This window comes from Ptychodera flava, chromosome 20, assembly GCF_041260155.1.
Source record: "Ptychodera flava strain L36383 chromosome 20, AS_Pfla_20210202, whole genome shotgun sequence".
NCBI lineage: Eukaryota > Metazoa > Hemichordata > Enteropneusta > Ptychoderidae > Ptychodera > Ptychodera flava.
This window is the reverse complement of record NC_091947.1, coordinates 16,473,429-16,492,392: the sequence shown is the minus strand read 5'-3', so window position 1 is coordinate 16,492,392 and position 18,964 is coordinate 16,473,429. Positions and strand designations below refer to the sequence as shown.

General features: G+C 37.0%; 1 protein-coding gene across 1 annotated transcript in view; it reads right to left on the bottom strand.

The window, feature by feature from the left end:
- LOC139120169 (transient receptor potential cation channel subfamily M member 5-like) overlaps nucleotides 1-18,252 on the bottom strand; it is a 54,662-nt gene extending 36,410 nt beyond the window's left edge. The window contains exons 1-7 of the mRNA XM_070684330.1: nucleotides 18,088-18,252; nucleotides 14,239-14,430; nucleotides 13,471-13,624; nucleotides 13,207-13,375; nucleotides 9,850-9,991; nucleotides 2,552-2,659; nucleotides 1,767-1,895 (exon numbers count right to left, since the gene is read on the bottom strand). Of these exons, the coding sequence (XP_070540431.1) occupies nucleotides 1,767-1,895; nucleotides 2,552-2,659; nucleotides 9,850-9,991; nucleotides 13,207-13,375; nucleotides 13,471-13,624; nucleotides 14,239-14,343 (807 nt within the window). The 5' untranslated portion in view covers nucleotides 14,344-14,430; nucleotides 18,088-18,252. The remainder of the gene's footprint in view (nucleotides 1-1,766; nucleotides 1,896-2,551; nucleotides 2,660-9,849; nucleotides 9,992-13,206; nucleotides 13,376-13,470; nucleotides 13,625-14,238; nucleotides 14,431-18,087) is intronic.
- Between the last annotated feature and the right edge of the window lie 712 nt (nucleotides 18,253-18,964).

The following is an 18,964-nucleotide window of genomic DNA, read 5'->3' as shown; positions in this document are numbered from 1 at the left end:
TATCGCAGCGATGTCTGTCTGTCTGTCTGTCCGTCTGTCTGTCTGTCTGTCTCTGTGTGTGTCTGTCTGTGTGCTCAATATCTCAAAAACGGCTCATCAGATCAAAATTAAATCTGGTACATAGATATAGTTTGCAAATGGCAAGAACTGACTAGTTTTTGGTGGGTGTGGCTTGCTTACTTTTTGCTCATTCGCATAATTAATGATTTTAGAAAAAAAGGCTCTACATTGAGAACGACTGCACACAATCCGATGAGATTTGCTACAAATGTTGATCACATCAAGATATATCAGCTGTGCAAGTTCTTAAGGGGTGACGTGAAAGATAATTACTAATTTGCATATTTAATGAAATCTACTAATTAAGCATATATCTGAATTTACTCGATCAAAATTGACGAAACTTGGCATGCATATTGAGGATACTATGATTTAACATTACTGAAAGTCATTAAGAGTTTTTACTTCATCCAAATCCTAATTTGCATATTTGATGACCTTTTGAAATTAAGGATATACATTTGAATTTACATGACCAAAATAAACGAAACTTGCTATGTACATTAAAGATACCATGATAGAACATCATTAAATGTCATAAAGCATTTTTACTTCAGCCAATTCCCAATTTGCATATTTTATGAACTTTCCTAATTAGGGGTATTTATCTGAATTGACGAGACCACAGTTGACGAAACTGGCTATGTAAATTAAAGATACTATGATAGAACATTATTGAAAGTCATTAAGCATTTGAACATTAGCCAATTCCTTATTTGCATATTTAATGAACTTTCATAATCAGAGATATTTATCTGTATTGACTAGACCAAAGTTGACGAGACTTGCTATGTACATAAAGATACTATGATACGACGTTACTGAAAGTCATTAAGCATTTTTACTTCATCCAGCTCCTTATTTGCATATTTAATGAATTTTTGAAATTAGGGATATATTTTTGAATTTACATGACCAACATTGATGAAACTTGCTATGTACATTAAAGATACTATTATGTAGGCTAACATTATTGAAAGGCATTAAGCATTTTTGCTTCAGCCAATTCCTAATTTGTGTATTTAATGAACTTTCCTAATTAGGGATATATACTTGGATTTATTTGATCAAAGTTGGCATAACATGCTATGTACATTGATGATTATACCAGGTTATACCAATATTGATAGTCATTTCGCACTTAAGTTTTCGTGTCAGCTAATTTATAGTTTGCATATCTAATGAGCTTTCAAAGTTTGGAATCTATAGTTTGAAGGACATGACCAAAGGCATGCAATTACACTTGCTATATAAAGTGGTGATACAATGACAGCAGTCAAAGAAATTAACTATTTCTATTTCAGCTTATTGCGTATTTGAATACTTAATGACCTATAAAGTTAATCTGTGGTGAATATTGTTCATTATGTTGATCTAATACTTTCAATGAAGTTGCAAACATGTGGCAAAGGTTCAAATTTACACATAACTTCAATATATAATGAAACACGTGAGCATTTACAGTTCATATCTGGTTGAAATTATAACTGAAATTCAAAGGCACATCATAGTGAACTTATTCATTAATTTAGTTAAAGAATCTTCATATGTATGTATGTCTTCATATGTATGTATGTAAGTATGTATGTATGTATCTATGTATCTATGTATCTATGTATGTACGTTGCTGCTGCTTTGTGCTGTTCATGTTGAATACAAAACTTCGCAATCGTTTTTTAAATATACTTTTGGTGGATTCTCCTTACCTTTGCATAGAGCTCGTCATGTACAGTTTGTTCATGCAGTAAAGCTGAGATCTTCTCACCATTTAACAGCTTAAGGATACGTTTTGTTTTCTGAGTCCGCAATGCCTCGATAAGAAGTAGTTTGTTTTCCTTTGTCACGTTGAGGAAGGGAGATAATAAGATTTTTATATTATTATAGGAAATAGTTCACCAGCAAAAATAGAAATATAATTCATCGCAAAGAACAGGTCACAAATGGCGACCATAATTGCAAAAAAACAACGTCATGATTGATGTGTTGATTAATAAAATGTACGTTAAACAAAAATATACTTTGTTCGACGTGTAAGGTGATAGTGTTAAAAAGAACAAAAATGACAAGTATGAAGGCTGCTATAAGCGTTCTAAATATTGAACATTATGTTAAGATAGTAAGCAAACTAGCGGCCGGAAACTGAAGATAATATCATTAAACATACTAAGAGTAATGAGAATTAGGTATTTGTTGCCAAGTTAACTATTAGCACACTCTATAGATTAGTTGAAATATTAAAGCGATCAGCAACTTGTGCTAATGAAAGTTACTTAACTGACGGCTTTTGAAAATATTTTTATATCGTTTAAATAGATTTGAGATTGTCATGACATCAAGACAAGTATTCTTGAGTGTGAAAATACAATTGAACTAATCAATCGTCTTGAACCATGTTCATGCACATTTACTGGAATTTAGGTAGACTTTCCTCTATAATCTATAAAATCGGAAAAAAGTCTGAAATGGTTTCGTACCATAATATGTGCCTTACCTTATCTCTACAAGTAGCTTCATCTATAATTTCTTCCAGACTATGTCCCTTTTTGTCTTTACTTGCATTTGAAGCATCGGTATTCAATTGCCAATCGTAGAAACGAAGCTTGTGAAAATATTGATAAACTAATATTAGATAAGCCTTGACGTTGGAATTTGTTCATTAACAGGAACGTGTCTACTTGTGACATTCCACTTTTGAAACCCACGTGCCTGCAATGGAAACCAGTTGGGCTTTCGGAGATGCAACTCCAAATAGATGTATCATAAACAAAGAAACCTGCATTAAAGCCCAACAGAGTAGTGATTATTTTATGACTGGGCTACAGCGGTCATAGTAACCCGATTAACCTTAAACTTGGCTGAACAAGTACTTGCCAGCAAAAACAAACGATCAGCGTCCACTTTTAGCGGTACCGGATTTAACTTGTATAATAACCAATTATCTTGAGAATATTCGAATTGTGATTCGACTGACAATTTGCTCAAGTGTCTCTTGCCAACAGCGCGAGATAATGATTGACAGACATCTCCCCAAAATGTGTAAAAAACTGAACTCAAAGTGACAATTACAATACCAAAATTTCGACTAGATGATTATATATATATATATATATATATATATATATATATATATATATATATATATATATATATATATATATATATATATATATATATATATATATATATATATATTGCTAGGCGTGGAACTTGTCGTGATTACTCTACAAACTGTTTCATGCGTTTGGCAATCATCAGGAGTGATGTTGGCGGGCTCGTTGCTACCTATATATAGGGTCAGGTGTATATGCAAACGAGGCTGTTGTTCTGGCGCGTTCAAGTGTTAATGAGAAGGAATTTGCTTCTGTGTCTACATTTCGAAAGAAATTCTGTACGTTTGTTTAGCAGTGTTGACTTGTCTGAGTTGATAAGGGACGGACCATTAGATCTTGGGAGGGGGGGTGGTCAAAAACAGAAAAAAAAATTTTCAGAGCAAAAAGTTAGGAAAAAAAAAATCTTCAAACTAGTTTGCAAAATAAAAAAAAAATAAATCAGAAGACAAAGCGTAAAAAAAAATCTGCAAAAGTCTTTAAAATTTTGAATTTTTTTTAGATTTTACCGACTGAAAGCAACTTTCTGTATTTTTTAGTACATCCTCCAGGCACATTTTTCATTGTACTTTATACATTTAGAGTGACTGTATCCCTTATACTGGAAGTTGTGATTATCTTAGCTTTTCAGGACTTTTGTATTCTGATCACTTGAAATTATGAAATTATAGAGCCTGTTTCTACTTGTTTCCTGCGTACAAACCAAGCAGGTACACTAGGTAAAACATTGAAACTATGGTATGGTTGTCAAGACAGAAAGTTGTATTTGCCTTTAAGATCAAGGTAAACAGATGCAGGCTACATCAGTTTCATTTTTTTCACAGCATTTTATTGCAATGATGAATGCAAGAATGGCTGAACAAGTAGAAACACGTCAATAATGATAAAACAACATATCAAGTCATTATGTGTTATTTTGCTTTTAAAAAGGCATTTTCAATTTTTTTTCTCAAAAAACAGCCTCAAAAAACAACAGCAACACATGTTTTAACATTCAACAATACACTACCGTACGTAGAATGCCATCTATCCAACAAATCCCAACACAAAACACACAAAAGGGTTGAACTTTGGAAGTTTCTCGATAGCAAATACTGAATAAATCTGCATGAATAATCGTTTTTGTGTAGCAAATTATAAAGAAATTGGACAAGCCCTTTCAGACAAATATTGAAATTTCAACACATCTATACACATCCAATCAATTTGGACATGCTGCTACAGAGAAATAGATGTTTTGATCAAAAAAGTGCATCAATTGCTCTAAAAACACAAATATGCAATTTTAACTATATTATTTAGCTTATTTTAGCTTCTCAGCTTGTCAAAATTAATTGTAAATCATGAGATATGCATGATGTTTGGTGGGGTGAATGTAGGCATTTCACCACGCAGTAGAAAGGGAAGCCAGGAAACCAAAATAGTAAACCAAATAACACCATTTTTATCTCTATTTTTCAAAAGCTCCAACAGCAGGAGGGGGGACACCCCCCTCCTGACCTCCCCCCGCAAAAATACTCCCCAAGTGCCACCAAATAACACCATTATAATCTCTATTTTTCAAAAGCTCCAACGGCAGGAGGGGGACACCCCCCTCCTGACCACCCCCCGCAAAAATACTCCCCAAGTGCCACCAAATAACACCATTTAATCTCTATTTTTCAAAGCTCCAACGGCAGGAGGGGGACACCCCCTCCTGACCTCCCCCCGCAAAAATACTCCCCAAGTGCCACCAAATAACACCATTTTAATCTCTATTTTCAAAAGCTCCAACGGCAGAGGGGACACCCCTCTCCTGACCTCCCCCCCCCCCGTGACCGCTTCGTGGCCGCTTGTGGTGCTTGGCACCACATCTTTGCCCTCTTTATCTTCAGACAGCGACGAACTAAAAAAAATTATAAATCTGAAAATTTACTCTGAAAAAAAAAATTTGCACAGCTAATCTCAATTGGAAAAAAAAAAATTCAGAAATTTACAATAGTAAAAAAAAAATTTTCACAATTTCATTGTGACCACCCCCCTCCCAAGATCTAATGGTCCATCCCTAATGTGAAATTTCTCCGTGATGCAGAGGTTACGGCGTTTTTGTCTTGGTTGAGTAAGGCTGGGCTCTGTCAATGATAGACCATGTGACGTTGTATTTTGTGTCGCTGTCCTTGAGGGTCCATGTATTTTGAGAGTTCCGTGCTGTTCCTGTGTTTTGATGTTTTGAAAGTATATTTGTGATATGTATATCTTGTTTTGAAAGCTGAGTCCGTGAGTCCGATATAGTGCTTTGTATCATTGCTTGTATTTACGGTGGCTTTGTATACTACTGAGGGCGTGAGACAGTTTCCGGACAATGGGCAATCGTCTTTTTTGCGGCAGTTACATGGCTTGGTTGGTTTGTTGCCGTTGTGTAGGAGGTGGTTATTATGGGCTCTGATGATACTGCCCATATTTCTTGTACAGCTGTAGCTGACTTTCACATTGTCTTTATTGAATACCTTGTGTAATGGATGTCCTTGCGGGAAGTGTAATTTAATGAGGTTCAGGAATCTTCTGCCGATGTTGGTTTTTACTGCTTTGTTGAATGGTCGGTTATACCAGATTATCTGCCTGCTTCGTGATCTTTTGGGGGCGCTGCCGGTCGGTGGCTGATTATATTTAATGTTGTGCTGATGGCCGCTTCTCTTGAGTGCTGTTTCGTATTCAGGGGCGGCCTTTTTAAATGTAGCTTCACAGTCCGATATGGTTGATATTCTTTTGTTGACGGAGATTGGAATTTGCTTGAGGATAGGTGGTGGATGGTTGGATCTTTTATCAACGTAAAGCAGCTGGTTATTTGCTTTGCTGTAAGGTCGGAATGTTCCATTTTGCAGGTTGAATGTTATGTCGAGAAAATTTGTGGTCTTGATGTTTACTTGTATGGTGATGCGTAGGTCAAATGAATGGAACATGGAAATGATTTCTTTCTTCATTTTGTCGCACTGCCTTGGTGATCTGATGTTTGTGACTGCGAGGCCGTCGTCTCGGTAGAGGCCGACGTTGGTTTTTCCAAGTATTTGGCTGAGTGATGAGAGGATGTATGCTCCGACCAGTTCGCATATCTCGGCCGCGTCAAAACTACCCATTGTCACGTCGAACATGTCGCCGGTAGAGCTTTTCTTGGACCATGCTGATTCGTTGTTATGTAGGATGGACTTTCTTGAGTGCATAATAATATTCAACTCTTCGTCTGTGATGCTTGTATATTTTTGTGCGTGGTCGATTGCGTCTGCTAGCAACTTCTTGGTGATTGAAGGGTAAAAGACTATGATGTCAAAGGCGATGAATGTGCTGTGTTCTCTCCGATTGATGCATTTGAACCAGTTCGTGACGTCATTTGTGTTCTTCCATTGATGGAGATGCGTCTTACGCAGTATATCTCGGTTTGCCCGGTCCAGGATGGTTTTGCTTATGATGCCTATTTCTGATTTCGATGGGTTGATGAGCCTGCAGAAGGGTTTGTTTCAAAATTTTCCTTGTGGTCTTTTAAAGTTACAAAAGCTTCTTTTTCTGCTGTACTAGTCCCCATCGGATCGACAAAAGTGATGTCAGAGGGTAATTTTTGAAAAGCTATTTCCCTAGGGAAATAGTTCTGACCAAATTTGGAAAAGTGCCCGGTCACGTGACCGTAGTGTCCTCTGCAACTTTGCAACAATGGCGGGTGACTGTGATGTGCGTCCGGGATAGGTAACGACACTTTCTCTAAAACAGATTTTCCAACATTTTCAAACATTCCAACAGCGTAGGAACTTGAAAAGCTCATCGACGGAAAAATTAAAGTGCAACTAAGGATGTCGCTAGGTATGCTTAGAATATTTTTTGAAAGAAAGTGGTACCACGTACAACTGAAACCGCTGTGGAAACATCGCCCAGTAAACTTGTCACAATGGATTGTTGCGGTGCAAAATATCAAAACGCATTAAAAGCTGTACAACTTGAGCATGTGGTGTGTTATAAAACACCTATAGCCTGGTCTTTATTCGGCCTATAGCGCTCGTCTATCACCCCTCGTGGCCGTGTGTTACCAGAAACACATCGCTATACCCCTCAGCCTACGGTCTCGGGAACAGCGATGTGTTTCTGGTAACACACGGCCCCTAGGGGTAATAGACGGGCGCTATAGCCCTCATGACCAGGCAATAGGTGTTTAATATATATATATATATATATATATATATATATATATATATATATATATATATATATATATATATATATATATATATTACAGTGGTGAATGAAAAGTGACCCATGCGGGACTCGAACCCACATCCCCTCCCCCGTATACATTACGGATGCTCTACCGACTGAGCTAATGGATCAGTCGGCTCAATGTGGGCGGTCCTGACTCTATATATATAAGGATTGCTTATAGCGGAATATACAACGGTTGCTGGAGAAATGAGTTTGCGATTTCGATTTCATCACTGCAACATTTTCTCATGAGTCACTGGTCCCGCTTATCAGGAGACTAGACTGGTTGGAATACAAGGGTTCAGATAGCTATTTAAGCAGATGTCGGAATGTTTGTTGGGCTTGACAGTTGTTGCATAACAATGTTTAGTCTTGTCTCCTGACTAGTAAGTCTAGCTGCTCACGAAACAATGCTGTAAAAATGAAATTGTAAAATCATTTATCCAGCAATCTTATACATACATGCATACATACATGCACACATACATACATACATACATACATACATACATACGTACGTACGTACGTACATACGCCGAAGTCCTGTGTTCTACTTGATATCGTTTTTACCGTATATATATATATATATATATATATATATATATATATATATATATATATATATATATATATATATATATATATATATATATATATATATATATATATATTACTTCTTCTGTCTGATGATTGCAGGATGCATGAACTTAAGTAACAGATACTTGAAGTAATTTTGTGTTATTATATATGACGCTCTGCTTCAGCATCGAGCACTGTAATTTCCCACGAGGACAATTGTATACTTCGATATATATATATATAATATATATATATATATATATATATATATATATATATATATATATATATATATATATATATATATATATATATATATATATATATACGTCTAGTCCCCACCGGATCGACAGAAGTGACGTCAGAGGGTATTTTTTGTAAAGCTATTTCCCAAGGGAAATAGTTCTGACCAAATTTGGAAAAGTGCCCGGTCACGTGACCGTAGTGTCCTCTGCAGCTTTGCAACAATGGCAGGTGACTAGAACATGATGTGGGTCCGGGATAGGTTACGACACATTCTCTAAAACAGATTTTCAAACATTTTCAAACATTCCAACAACGTAGGAACTTGAAAAGCTCATCGACGGAAAAGATTAAAGTGCAACTTAGGATGTCGCTAGGTATGCTTAGAATATTTTTGAAAGAAAGTGGTGCCACGTACAACTGAAACCGCTGTGGGAAAATCGCCCAGTAAACTTGTCACAATGGATTGTTGCGGTACAAAATATGAAAACACATTAAAAACTATATAACATTATTACACCTCACTCATTCAGCGTGCACTGCCATTGGTTAAACACGACTCACGTGACATGTAAAAGAACGTGATGATGCCCTCTTCGAACGTGATGATGCCCTCTGCGAACTTGATGATGCCCTCTGCATTTGATATTACATGGATGACGTCATTTTACTTACTGCGCATCCTTTCTGCGCTTAATAAATTGTCGTTCGCTTGTACTTGCTACTAAATGTCATACAGAGTTAGACGATATTTTGATGCAAGTAAACAGCAAACGAACGAAAATGGCAACAAGGAATGCAATTTCTGTGTTCAGCGACTATGCAGCAACAAATTTGGATACGCCACCGAGGAGAGCGGCAAACTTTCAGCGGCAACCCATGGACTCGGCACTGACAACATCTTACGCTGAGGTCCGGACTCAGAAAGGCGAAATGTACTCGAAGACGTCTTTTTGTGTTTTTGTGTCTTTGCATGTTTGCTTGTTCGGTGTAATAAAAATAATAACACATGAGAGCTAGGGCAATATCACGATTTTTTGCCTGCCCTCGGGCTGGTGGTCAGGATCGAAATACTGATGATGCCCTCGCCTACGCCTCGGGCATCATCAATATTTCGATCATGACCACCATCCCTTGGGCAGGCAATAAATCGTGATATTGCCGTCGCTCTCATCTGTTATTATTTAAATACAACATGAGCATGTGGTGTGTTATAAAACACCAGTCTGGTCTTTATTCGGGCTATAGTGCCCGTCTATTACCCCTCGTGGCCGTGTGTTACCAGAAACAAATCGCTATACCCATCGGCCTACGGCCTCGGGGAATAGCGATGTGTTTCTGATAACACACGGCCCCTCAGGGTAATAGACGGGCGCTATAGCCCTCATGACCAGGCAATAGGTGTTTAATATATGTGTGTGTGTGTATATATATATATATATATATATATATATATATATATATATATATATATAATTATATATATATATATATAATATATATATATATATATATATATATATATATATATATAATCCGAATCTTTTACACTGGATCTTCAACAAAGTTGAACACGACGACATGCTGGCACAAAGAGCAATACAGCTGAGTAGTTTTGTTTTTGCACAGCACTGTCTACCTGATTTTTCTTCTTTATGATGGCTTTAATGTCCCTTTTGATGTCTTTTTCAACTTCTTTGTCAAACATCTCATGCCCATAGCTTTTAACGTGCTTCAACAAATCAGCCCACACTTTCTCATCATATCCATTCGAGTCTTCTCTGTAATAGAAATAATTTTCATTAAGAAGAGGATATGAAGTATTGTTACCAAAAATAGAAGTAGTACTGATTGTCAGACTTTAAAGCTTGAATATATCGTAGCATAGGTAATACACAATATTATAGTATCATATCTGCCTATACAATTGCATCAGTGATTAACAATTGGTATTCAAAAATAAACTATGCGAACTTTTATCTTAATAGCCTTTACTACGGGAATGGATAGAGTTCGAATACACGAGCTAAGTAAATCCGCCTTCAAGAAAGACTCATGATTGCAATTTGTGTTAGTACTATTTCTAACTAAGCTTATCCCTAATTCGATTCAGGGTAATTAAAATTGTGCTATCACAGATCACTACTTTTACTGCCCTTCTTGCTTTAGCAAGTCCCGTGTCGTGAATTAAGCTAAACACTCAATATTCGTGTAAGATGTGGTCGCATTCCCCTTGTAAAAGTATTTCACCTCCTTCGTGTATACATGTGAAAAACAAATGTCTACATGCACTGTGCGGTAAGCTTTAGCGACTTGCGGTAAGTTTTAACCCAGGACTCAATGATGTTTAAGACGATGACATGAACCTAATCACAATAATAATGACATCATGCAGTATGTCATAACCCCAGCTGCGTTACAGAAGCATGAACATCCAAGAGAAGCCCCTTCACACCTAGCGTTTTTTGATTCACCCACAATTATAAATATGATTATGACGAGCAATGATGTTGCCCCTTATTTTGTGTCACTTCAGAGCGAGCGCTGAGGCATTTCGGTATTCTGCACTATTTGTCAAAATTTCTGCATTGAATAGTTTCTGGAAGGCAGGCCACATTCATTAATGTGATGTGCTGTGATAGCATGATAGAAATTACAAGTGAAAGATGATATAGATTTTCGTCATCAGCTTCACCATGTAGACTGGTGTAAAGCTGATCGGAAGACCACTGACAAGGACAAAAATGAAAAATGGCAAAGAGTCTAAAAAGTGGGTAAATTTTGGTGAATCGTATTCAAGTTTAAAGATCTGTACATCTGAATCATCCTGGGCGTTTTTGGAAAGCAAACGAAAAGTTTAGGTTTCAAAGCTGACTATGCAGCACCCGAACTCGTATTTAGATCATGCGTTGCAATGTCCGATTTGTTACAAAGAATAAAATAGTGTGAAAGAAATAACTTCACTCTGACTTTTGTGCGGTACGAAATGTGTTTCTACTCGTGATGAAGTGTTTACTGGCAAGTGAAGCTCGTGAAATGACAGCGATCGAGGATACATTGCATAACGAATAAAAATGTCTTTTGTATCATAAAAACGTCAAAGCGAGGTCATCAAGTTCTGTTATTATTACATAATATTATGTTCCTAAATTCCACAATTGGTAACTTCCTTGAACAAGTCAAATCCTACATACGGTCGGCGTGTGCATATCACTAATTATCACATGAACTGGCCCGGATCGCCACCTGTGTGGCGAACACCAGCACGGATAAGAAATACATATATTACCCCTGTTGTACGTAATCAACAGGAATTTTTTCCTGCACTATAAATACCGTTTATGCATACGCGTCGCGACGCTTGCGTGCACAGACCGATCTCGTTGCCGTGCTCTCATGACAGTTTTACGAAAAGGTGACGCAATAAATCCAGACATGGAAACATAGAAGGCATGTACAACGAAATGTCGAGTCGCTAAAGCTTTAGCTGTTCCAAATAATCGAATGGGGATGCCGTCAAACGTATACTGGCTCAGTGTCGCGGCTCCAGTCAAGTCGTAAGGTTTAATCACAGAGGAACATAGGCAGAGTGGCAACGGGTATTGTTTAAGGCGTGAAGGGGTTACGTAACCCATCCATGTTCGCCTCGCCTCAGGTTGCTCTCGCCTCTCTTTTCCGAAGAGTGCCGACCATGCATCCTTCAGTAATTTTCGGATTTTCGCCAATTGTTAAGCGAAAGTATGTTCGGCAAAGTTTGTGTTGTTGTTGTCGTGTGGTGCTGAGCGGAATTGACGTGCTGGAGAAAACGGGAGTGTTTTGAGCTTCAGGAAAGTGAGTTTTACCGTTTTAAAAATTCCTCTCATATTTTTATGAATATATAATGAGTGTGTTTGAACCAAATTTGAAAGTCTTTTATCGATACTGTCTGCTTTTACTCAATGGTTTACGGTCAGTCATACCGTCTTTTACACGTGCGTCAAGGAAGGACATGTTTATGAAACTGCTGGCGTGTTATGTTTTGATTGGCGTGAAGCAGTGTTTCTGGCCTGAGAGCTCACAAAGTAACTATGGTTGCTACGCGACTGGCAGTACGATGCCATCTCGTCGTATTTTTCGCATAATCTCGTGTAATTATCAACCACAAACAAAGCCTCCAAAAAGTTTAACACCTTTGAAGCTCATTTTAATATGCAAAGCCAATAGCCTACCGCGACGACCATAGAACAAAACGCATGCAAGCGTTGCCACTCTGTTTATGTGGTTTAATCATGGGGGCTGCACAAAATGTCCGTCCCAAGGGGCAGGGGTTTGGGTGATGGTGTCTTGGTCTCAGCATAAGGTTCTCTTTGCTATGTTTTATTTTATTTTAATACGTTTGATTATGACACGTATTGCTAATAAAGATTCATACTACAAAACTTCGATGTATTTGTGTTATGTTAGCACTGGTTTTCTGACGATTTATTTATTTTTCTCCTTAGCCGTGCCACGTATTTAAATTTGTCCCTTGACAATCTTACGTGAAGTTTTGTTACTGTGTTGCGTATATTATCTGATGCGTTTGATTGCCTAATGCACTAGAGCAAGCGAGGGCAGATTACTAATCTGTGGACGCTGTCACAAGATTATCACCGGATTAACTTTGACAAAGTTAACAACGACCGCACCAGCAAGGTTTAACAGAAGACAGCCTCGCTTCCCGAAAAGGAATGGTTCAAAAGTTTTGCTTACCACAAAGAGAAGTAGAAGGAAAGATGCTAGTCTGTGACAGCAGAAGAGTATAACAATCGAAATGTAAAGGGAGATGCTACATATGTGCTATATCACAATTGAATCACAATGGTTCTAATGATGATTCTTTGTACTATTTAACGAGTCTTTTGAAAAAATTAAAAAGGAGTTCTCTTTAAATCCCCTGAATAGCCCCCATGCAAAAGCCTTATCGAAACGATCGTAGATGATATAGGTATTTACTTGCATTACTGGCCATACTTACTCTCCTTTATGTTCATACCTGCAAAGTCGCTCAATAAAATCGGTTGCGCCACCAGTTCCCTTGAATAGTACGACGGGGATAGGATTTTGATCGCGGACAGCATTTGCAACCTCCCTTATCGTCTCAAACCCGCCGTTTATAGACAACATGATGATAAAACACTGTTTACCTATTAGAAATACAGAGACAACGATAAGAACATAATTGCAAAACAGCATAACATTAACTTGTAAATTTTGGATGTTCACTAGCAAACACCCTTACCCGCTTCTTTTGCCTGGTTTGATAAAGATTGCTCCAGCTGTTGTCGAAACATCGTCCTTTTCTTTAGCCAATTAGTTTCTTCTTTATGGCTTAATAGCAGAAAATGAGTATGGTGTCGGTTAGGAGACAGGGCGTCACTCTCATCATCTTTTGTCTGGAAAAATATTTGAAAATACCAAGTTAATATATTTCTCAATATACTAGTAGGCGAACTCATACTATCACTTAATGGTGTTTATGAATCACCAATTTGTGTGCATAATAAAAAAGAAACATTGCTGAAAGACATTAATATGTTCATATCAGTCCACTAAGTGTATGACAATAAATGTCAAAAATTATCATGGAATACACTTGTCACGGACCAACAACTTCAAAGCTCAGTATTATTATTTAGGGATCAAGCTTTGACCGGCTTCAGTCCCATTCAGCTTTGAAGTTGTGCGTTCGACGGAACATCTTATATTATGTCAGACAATGTAATGTAGTCCACACTCTTAAGATTACCTGTGAAATAGCCACCACGTAATACAGACATTTCACGTGAAAATTCCATTACTGATTTGAACTTGATAATGGGTCAATTGGGAACCGAATATCTAAACATCGTCTAATTATGGTAAAATGTTGTTTGTTTCATTTCGATTATCTTTACAACAACTGGACAAATTCAGGTTGAAAAGATGGGTTACAAACTATTTTTTTTTCGTTCTACATGCACATTACTGTTTATACTGCAAACTGCCATATTGTGACTACAGCACATACCGTAATGACTATTTCTTTTGTTTTTAGGTCACAATTTATAAAGTAGGGTGTGTCATCGGGCATAATTCCAAGACATGTCAACCTTTTCTTATCTGACGCATCCATACTCTTTAGCGTTTCCCCTACAGTATGTACAACACCACGGTCGACACCAGACGTAATGACAAGAGTACGGCCGTCATTTACAAAGATCTGAAATGTAGCAATCAGATTTGTGAAACCATCAAGTCAGTATATCTTTAAGAAATTATGTTAGGAAATCGGTAAAAAGAGAAAAGCAACCGATAATATTTTCGGATATTGTATTATTGACGAATATAGCTCAATAAATATTGATTACAGCCTTTAGTTATAGATTGATGAAACTATAACTTTTACTACTATCCTTACAGAAAATAAAGAAAAACTTTGAAGGACACAAATGACATCTACCCTCGTTCTTTTTTGGCCTTAGTCGTGGTAAGATACAGAATATAGGCTTGAGGTAACCTTTGTAAAAAATTGCCCTGCACAAAGTAAAACTTTCGCAACAGATTAGAATGGTTCAATAATGATATAATTAAAATTGAGAGAGTGACGATGGAGCTGTCTATGTTGGAAGAAGTGCCGGAATGCAGTGCCAGCTACAGAAGTGTACTGGCATATGTTTAAGAGTTGTACCACAGACTTGGCTTCAGTAAGTACAGTTCATAGGATGAAAACTTTCCTCAGTCCTAAGAATGTTCTTTCAGTCGCTATGGTATAATGTATTAACGTATAGCAAGAGTATTCCCTAACAGTGTGTTGATTGAGCTAACTGTAACAATCATAAGCATGAAAGCCGTTGAAGTGCTGAAGTTGTATTTGTCATGAAATCAAATAAATAAAATTGCTTTTGATTAACATGTTTTTCGACAAAATGAGTGAGCGAATGAATTTTCTTCATGGCGTAGAAAAATGGCATTATCGGAATGCATTCTTTGGGTTCCATTTCATAATATATGCCACTCTAAGTCGGTGTATGGGATTTTGTTCAGTGATCTCTACAGTTTGAGACTTTAGTTAACACGATTGGAACTAATTTGGGATAATTGGATTTTCATATTTTTCAAATTTCTCAAAAGTTCTTGGTGCCCTATAGATGAATGTTGCAATATTACAGATTACTCATAAAAACAAGTATGTAATGTAAAAGGAAAAGCAGATGAGCTTACATTTGCGGATTAAACGGGCATCAATTTACCATCCGATTCTCCCAAATTAGTTCCAATCGTGTTAGTTTTATACTATTTAACTTTATCATCTTTTATAAGTATCGTTGGCGTTTGTATCTACTTCATGAAAAAAAAATGACATCGGCGAAGAAATGCAAAGGTTGGAATACCTTACATGTGGATGCATGGGAGTCTAAATGTACATACTAGTAAGATGAATCTCAGCTGACGCACTGTAAATATGTTGATATCTGTAAAACAACATTTGTCAAAGAAAAAACTGCGTTGAATTTGTACAAACATTATCATGTAACTTACAATTAAAAAGGCAAGTTTTAAAGACTATACTAAATCCATGAATGAGTCAATGATATAACGTGCCAATGATTTTCAGTACTGTAACAAATTTTACAAATGTAAGGGTAATGAATGTATCGCTTTTGAGTCAATTTCTATTAGCAGGTCAGTCTGCCAAAGCATTAAAATTGCTTTTGAAAATTCTATTCTGCTTTCACATCCGTTCATAGCTGTCGGCGTGTGATCATATGAGGGGCACTTAGCCTCAGGCATAACAAACTCGATGGCATGCTATCAACCAGATGGTAATTACGGAGACTCGAAACATGCTGCAAATATTAAAACAAAAAATCGCCTCAAGTAGAATGTTACATATTTCGTAACAATGTACAGAAATTCGATTAATTTAATCCATAGGAGCCAGTATACGAAAGCTTGCAAACAGTCTATAACTCAAGGAAGATTTCTCTTCCTCGACAAACACTACAAAAATTGACCCCCAAAATACATTTTTTGCCAAATATTAGGCTCGATTTTTTTCCAAACTGGAAGTCTGCCTCAAAATAAAAGTTTGCAGATCAAGTTTGTAAAATATGACCCTCCCCCAATTCCTCCGCCCTATCTCAATTATAACAATTGAAGGCTCCCTTGTATACAACAACCGAACAGGTATCGGGTGTTGGCGAAGGAAGTAACGTAAGCATTCTGAGCAAATTGACGTGTGTTGCCAGGCTCGCCTTTTCTGGTTGTCTTCAACCGTTCGTTGTACAGCAAATACTCTCTCCCATCTCTGGATAAGTGGATGTCTCCTATTTCATCTGACAAAGTTCATTACTTTCTCTGAGACTGAAAAACGTGGTATTATTCACCCACACGGAGTTAAGAATCGCGGTCGGGGTGAGTGTATCCAGATGACCTGCTTCCCTCATGGCTCTTTTATGGGCTTCCGTCACAGCCTTGGCCTTTTTGGCCAAGTTGCCTTTTCCAGCAGCTTTCAGTTGTTTTCTTTTAGCAGCGAGGGCTTTTCTACTATTTCTGAACAGACTGCTTACCTCAGATTATACTGATTCCGTAGTCGTTGTCGTGCAAAATGGTCAATCAATTTTTGATAGCTCGAGATTGAGTGCGGTTCGTATTTCTGTCCATTTTTCTGGCGTACGCTCATAAAAAATTCGGTCAGCAATTTTTCCAACTCTTGTACTTGGCGAGTTTCTCCTCCCATGGTGCGAAGCCATTCCTAGAAAACTGACACTTTGCATCTTATTTTCATTTCCGTGTTTGGGTTTTTCTACGCTCCAACTAGACGTCGACGTCAGCTGTGTTGACACAGGCATATCTTCCTTTGTTGCCAGTCCAAAACGGCACTATCAACGATGCTTCCGTGCAAAAGGATTGATCCTCTGTGTCACAAGGTGCTTCCATTGTGTCTCCGTAGTAAATCACTTTCAAAATAATCAAAATATACGCAGTTTTCCAGTCGTAATGCCTGTCCTGCATAGAGCTGGTTTCAATACATAGCAGACGGCAGTTTTTACCAATGTGTAAAGTAGTCCGCCGAATTTTATGCTTACATGCATCATTTCGTGTGAAAATACCGAAAAATTATTGACAGCACATGTGACTAATTTGAATAGTTATTTTATGGCTTATGATTCTCCCTTCTATCTGTAAGTACGATTTGAGCTTTTGGACAGGGAATGTAAACATTTCGTAATGTTATGAAAAACTAATGAAGTGTAGGAAGCAACTGTGTGATCAATATAATATGCAACTAATACTAAAAAAGTTGAACTTTGGAGAGGAACTATTGTTCTCATATGCACATTACTGAGAGACAATACCAACTTTGTGTGGGGGTGCTCTACAGAATAATCTCCAGTAAATATCTGATAATCAAGTAATATAGTAAGTTTAAATTCATTGAATTTACTAAAAACAAAATAATCAACAAAATGACAAGTACCTCGACAGAGTCAAGTTACATATATGTGCGTTTGTGATAAATATACTTGGTTGTTTGCTACCATCGTATTAAAGTAAGCTGTAGATCAAAGATGTGATGCCAGCGGTTTAAATATCATAAAACGTAAGACTTGTAACTGTGATAAAACCTTACATGAGTAATTTATAATCCAATATACTATTTTCACGATTGCGTTGTAGCAGCCTCATCCGTCATGCGTGAGTGATGAATTATGCCATGGTTAATAACTTTAGGTCGGTAAGAAATGCAATGATAACTTGCATGATTGACTTTTTTGGGATGACTAGGAACCATGAAGTGGCGATGCAGAGAAATGATGACTTATATTGATATATAAATAGTTACTTATTTTATGATAAAGTAAAATGAACTGACCTCACTGAATTCCGTTTTGAGACGATTTTCCAGTTTCGCCTTTAGAATTGGCTGTTGACTTTCTGTTCCCCCCGAGATTGAAAATACAAATAATCGCTTTCGACCTTCAAGTTTGAGATCTGTACGAATTCGTCTCAGGGTCTCTACCTCTTCCCCACTGTAATGATAAAACTGAAATGAAAAAAACATTAACTAGTAAGCACTGAACTGTTTAAAATCGTCTATCCTATTGTGTAGTATGATGTATGTATTAAGCGAATAGGATTTATCTTATACCACTCCGAAACGTAATTTACAATTATGGTCAAAATTTTGTTGTTTGCTTTCAGTTCATGGACATTGTACTAAATTGTACTAAGGTATAAGTACAGTTTTACCAAAACAAACAAACGGAAGCATTGGAATTTTGTACGTGTTGTGACCGACACCTTTCATCGTGCAGCCATCCCATACAGTGTTTATATGTTGTCTATGCTGCTGACAACTGGCTGAAGATTACAGTAAAGTCCATTAGAACTTGAAGTACAATAAGTTTACGTGTTATTCAAACGCTGTTTGACCTTTGACCTCATGAGATCTTTACATCCATATTTTATTTTTTATTGTTATTATTTGGCTTTATTTAATGATGGTAGCCTGGTAAACTCTAGAGAGTTTATCTCCCCCAGGGCCCTCGACATTACAACAAATATATACAAAACCACAAAAACAATTTTCAAAAGTGAAAATACAAATAACCACATATAACAACTGCCACATTTAACAAGAATGCAAGAAAAAATTAAAATTCTGCCCAATATTGTTTTAAATAATTGCTTTTAAAAGAGACAAATGTCTCAGAAGATTTGACTTCTGTTTTCAACTTATTCCATTCCAT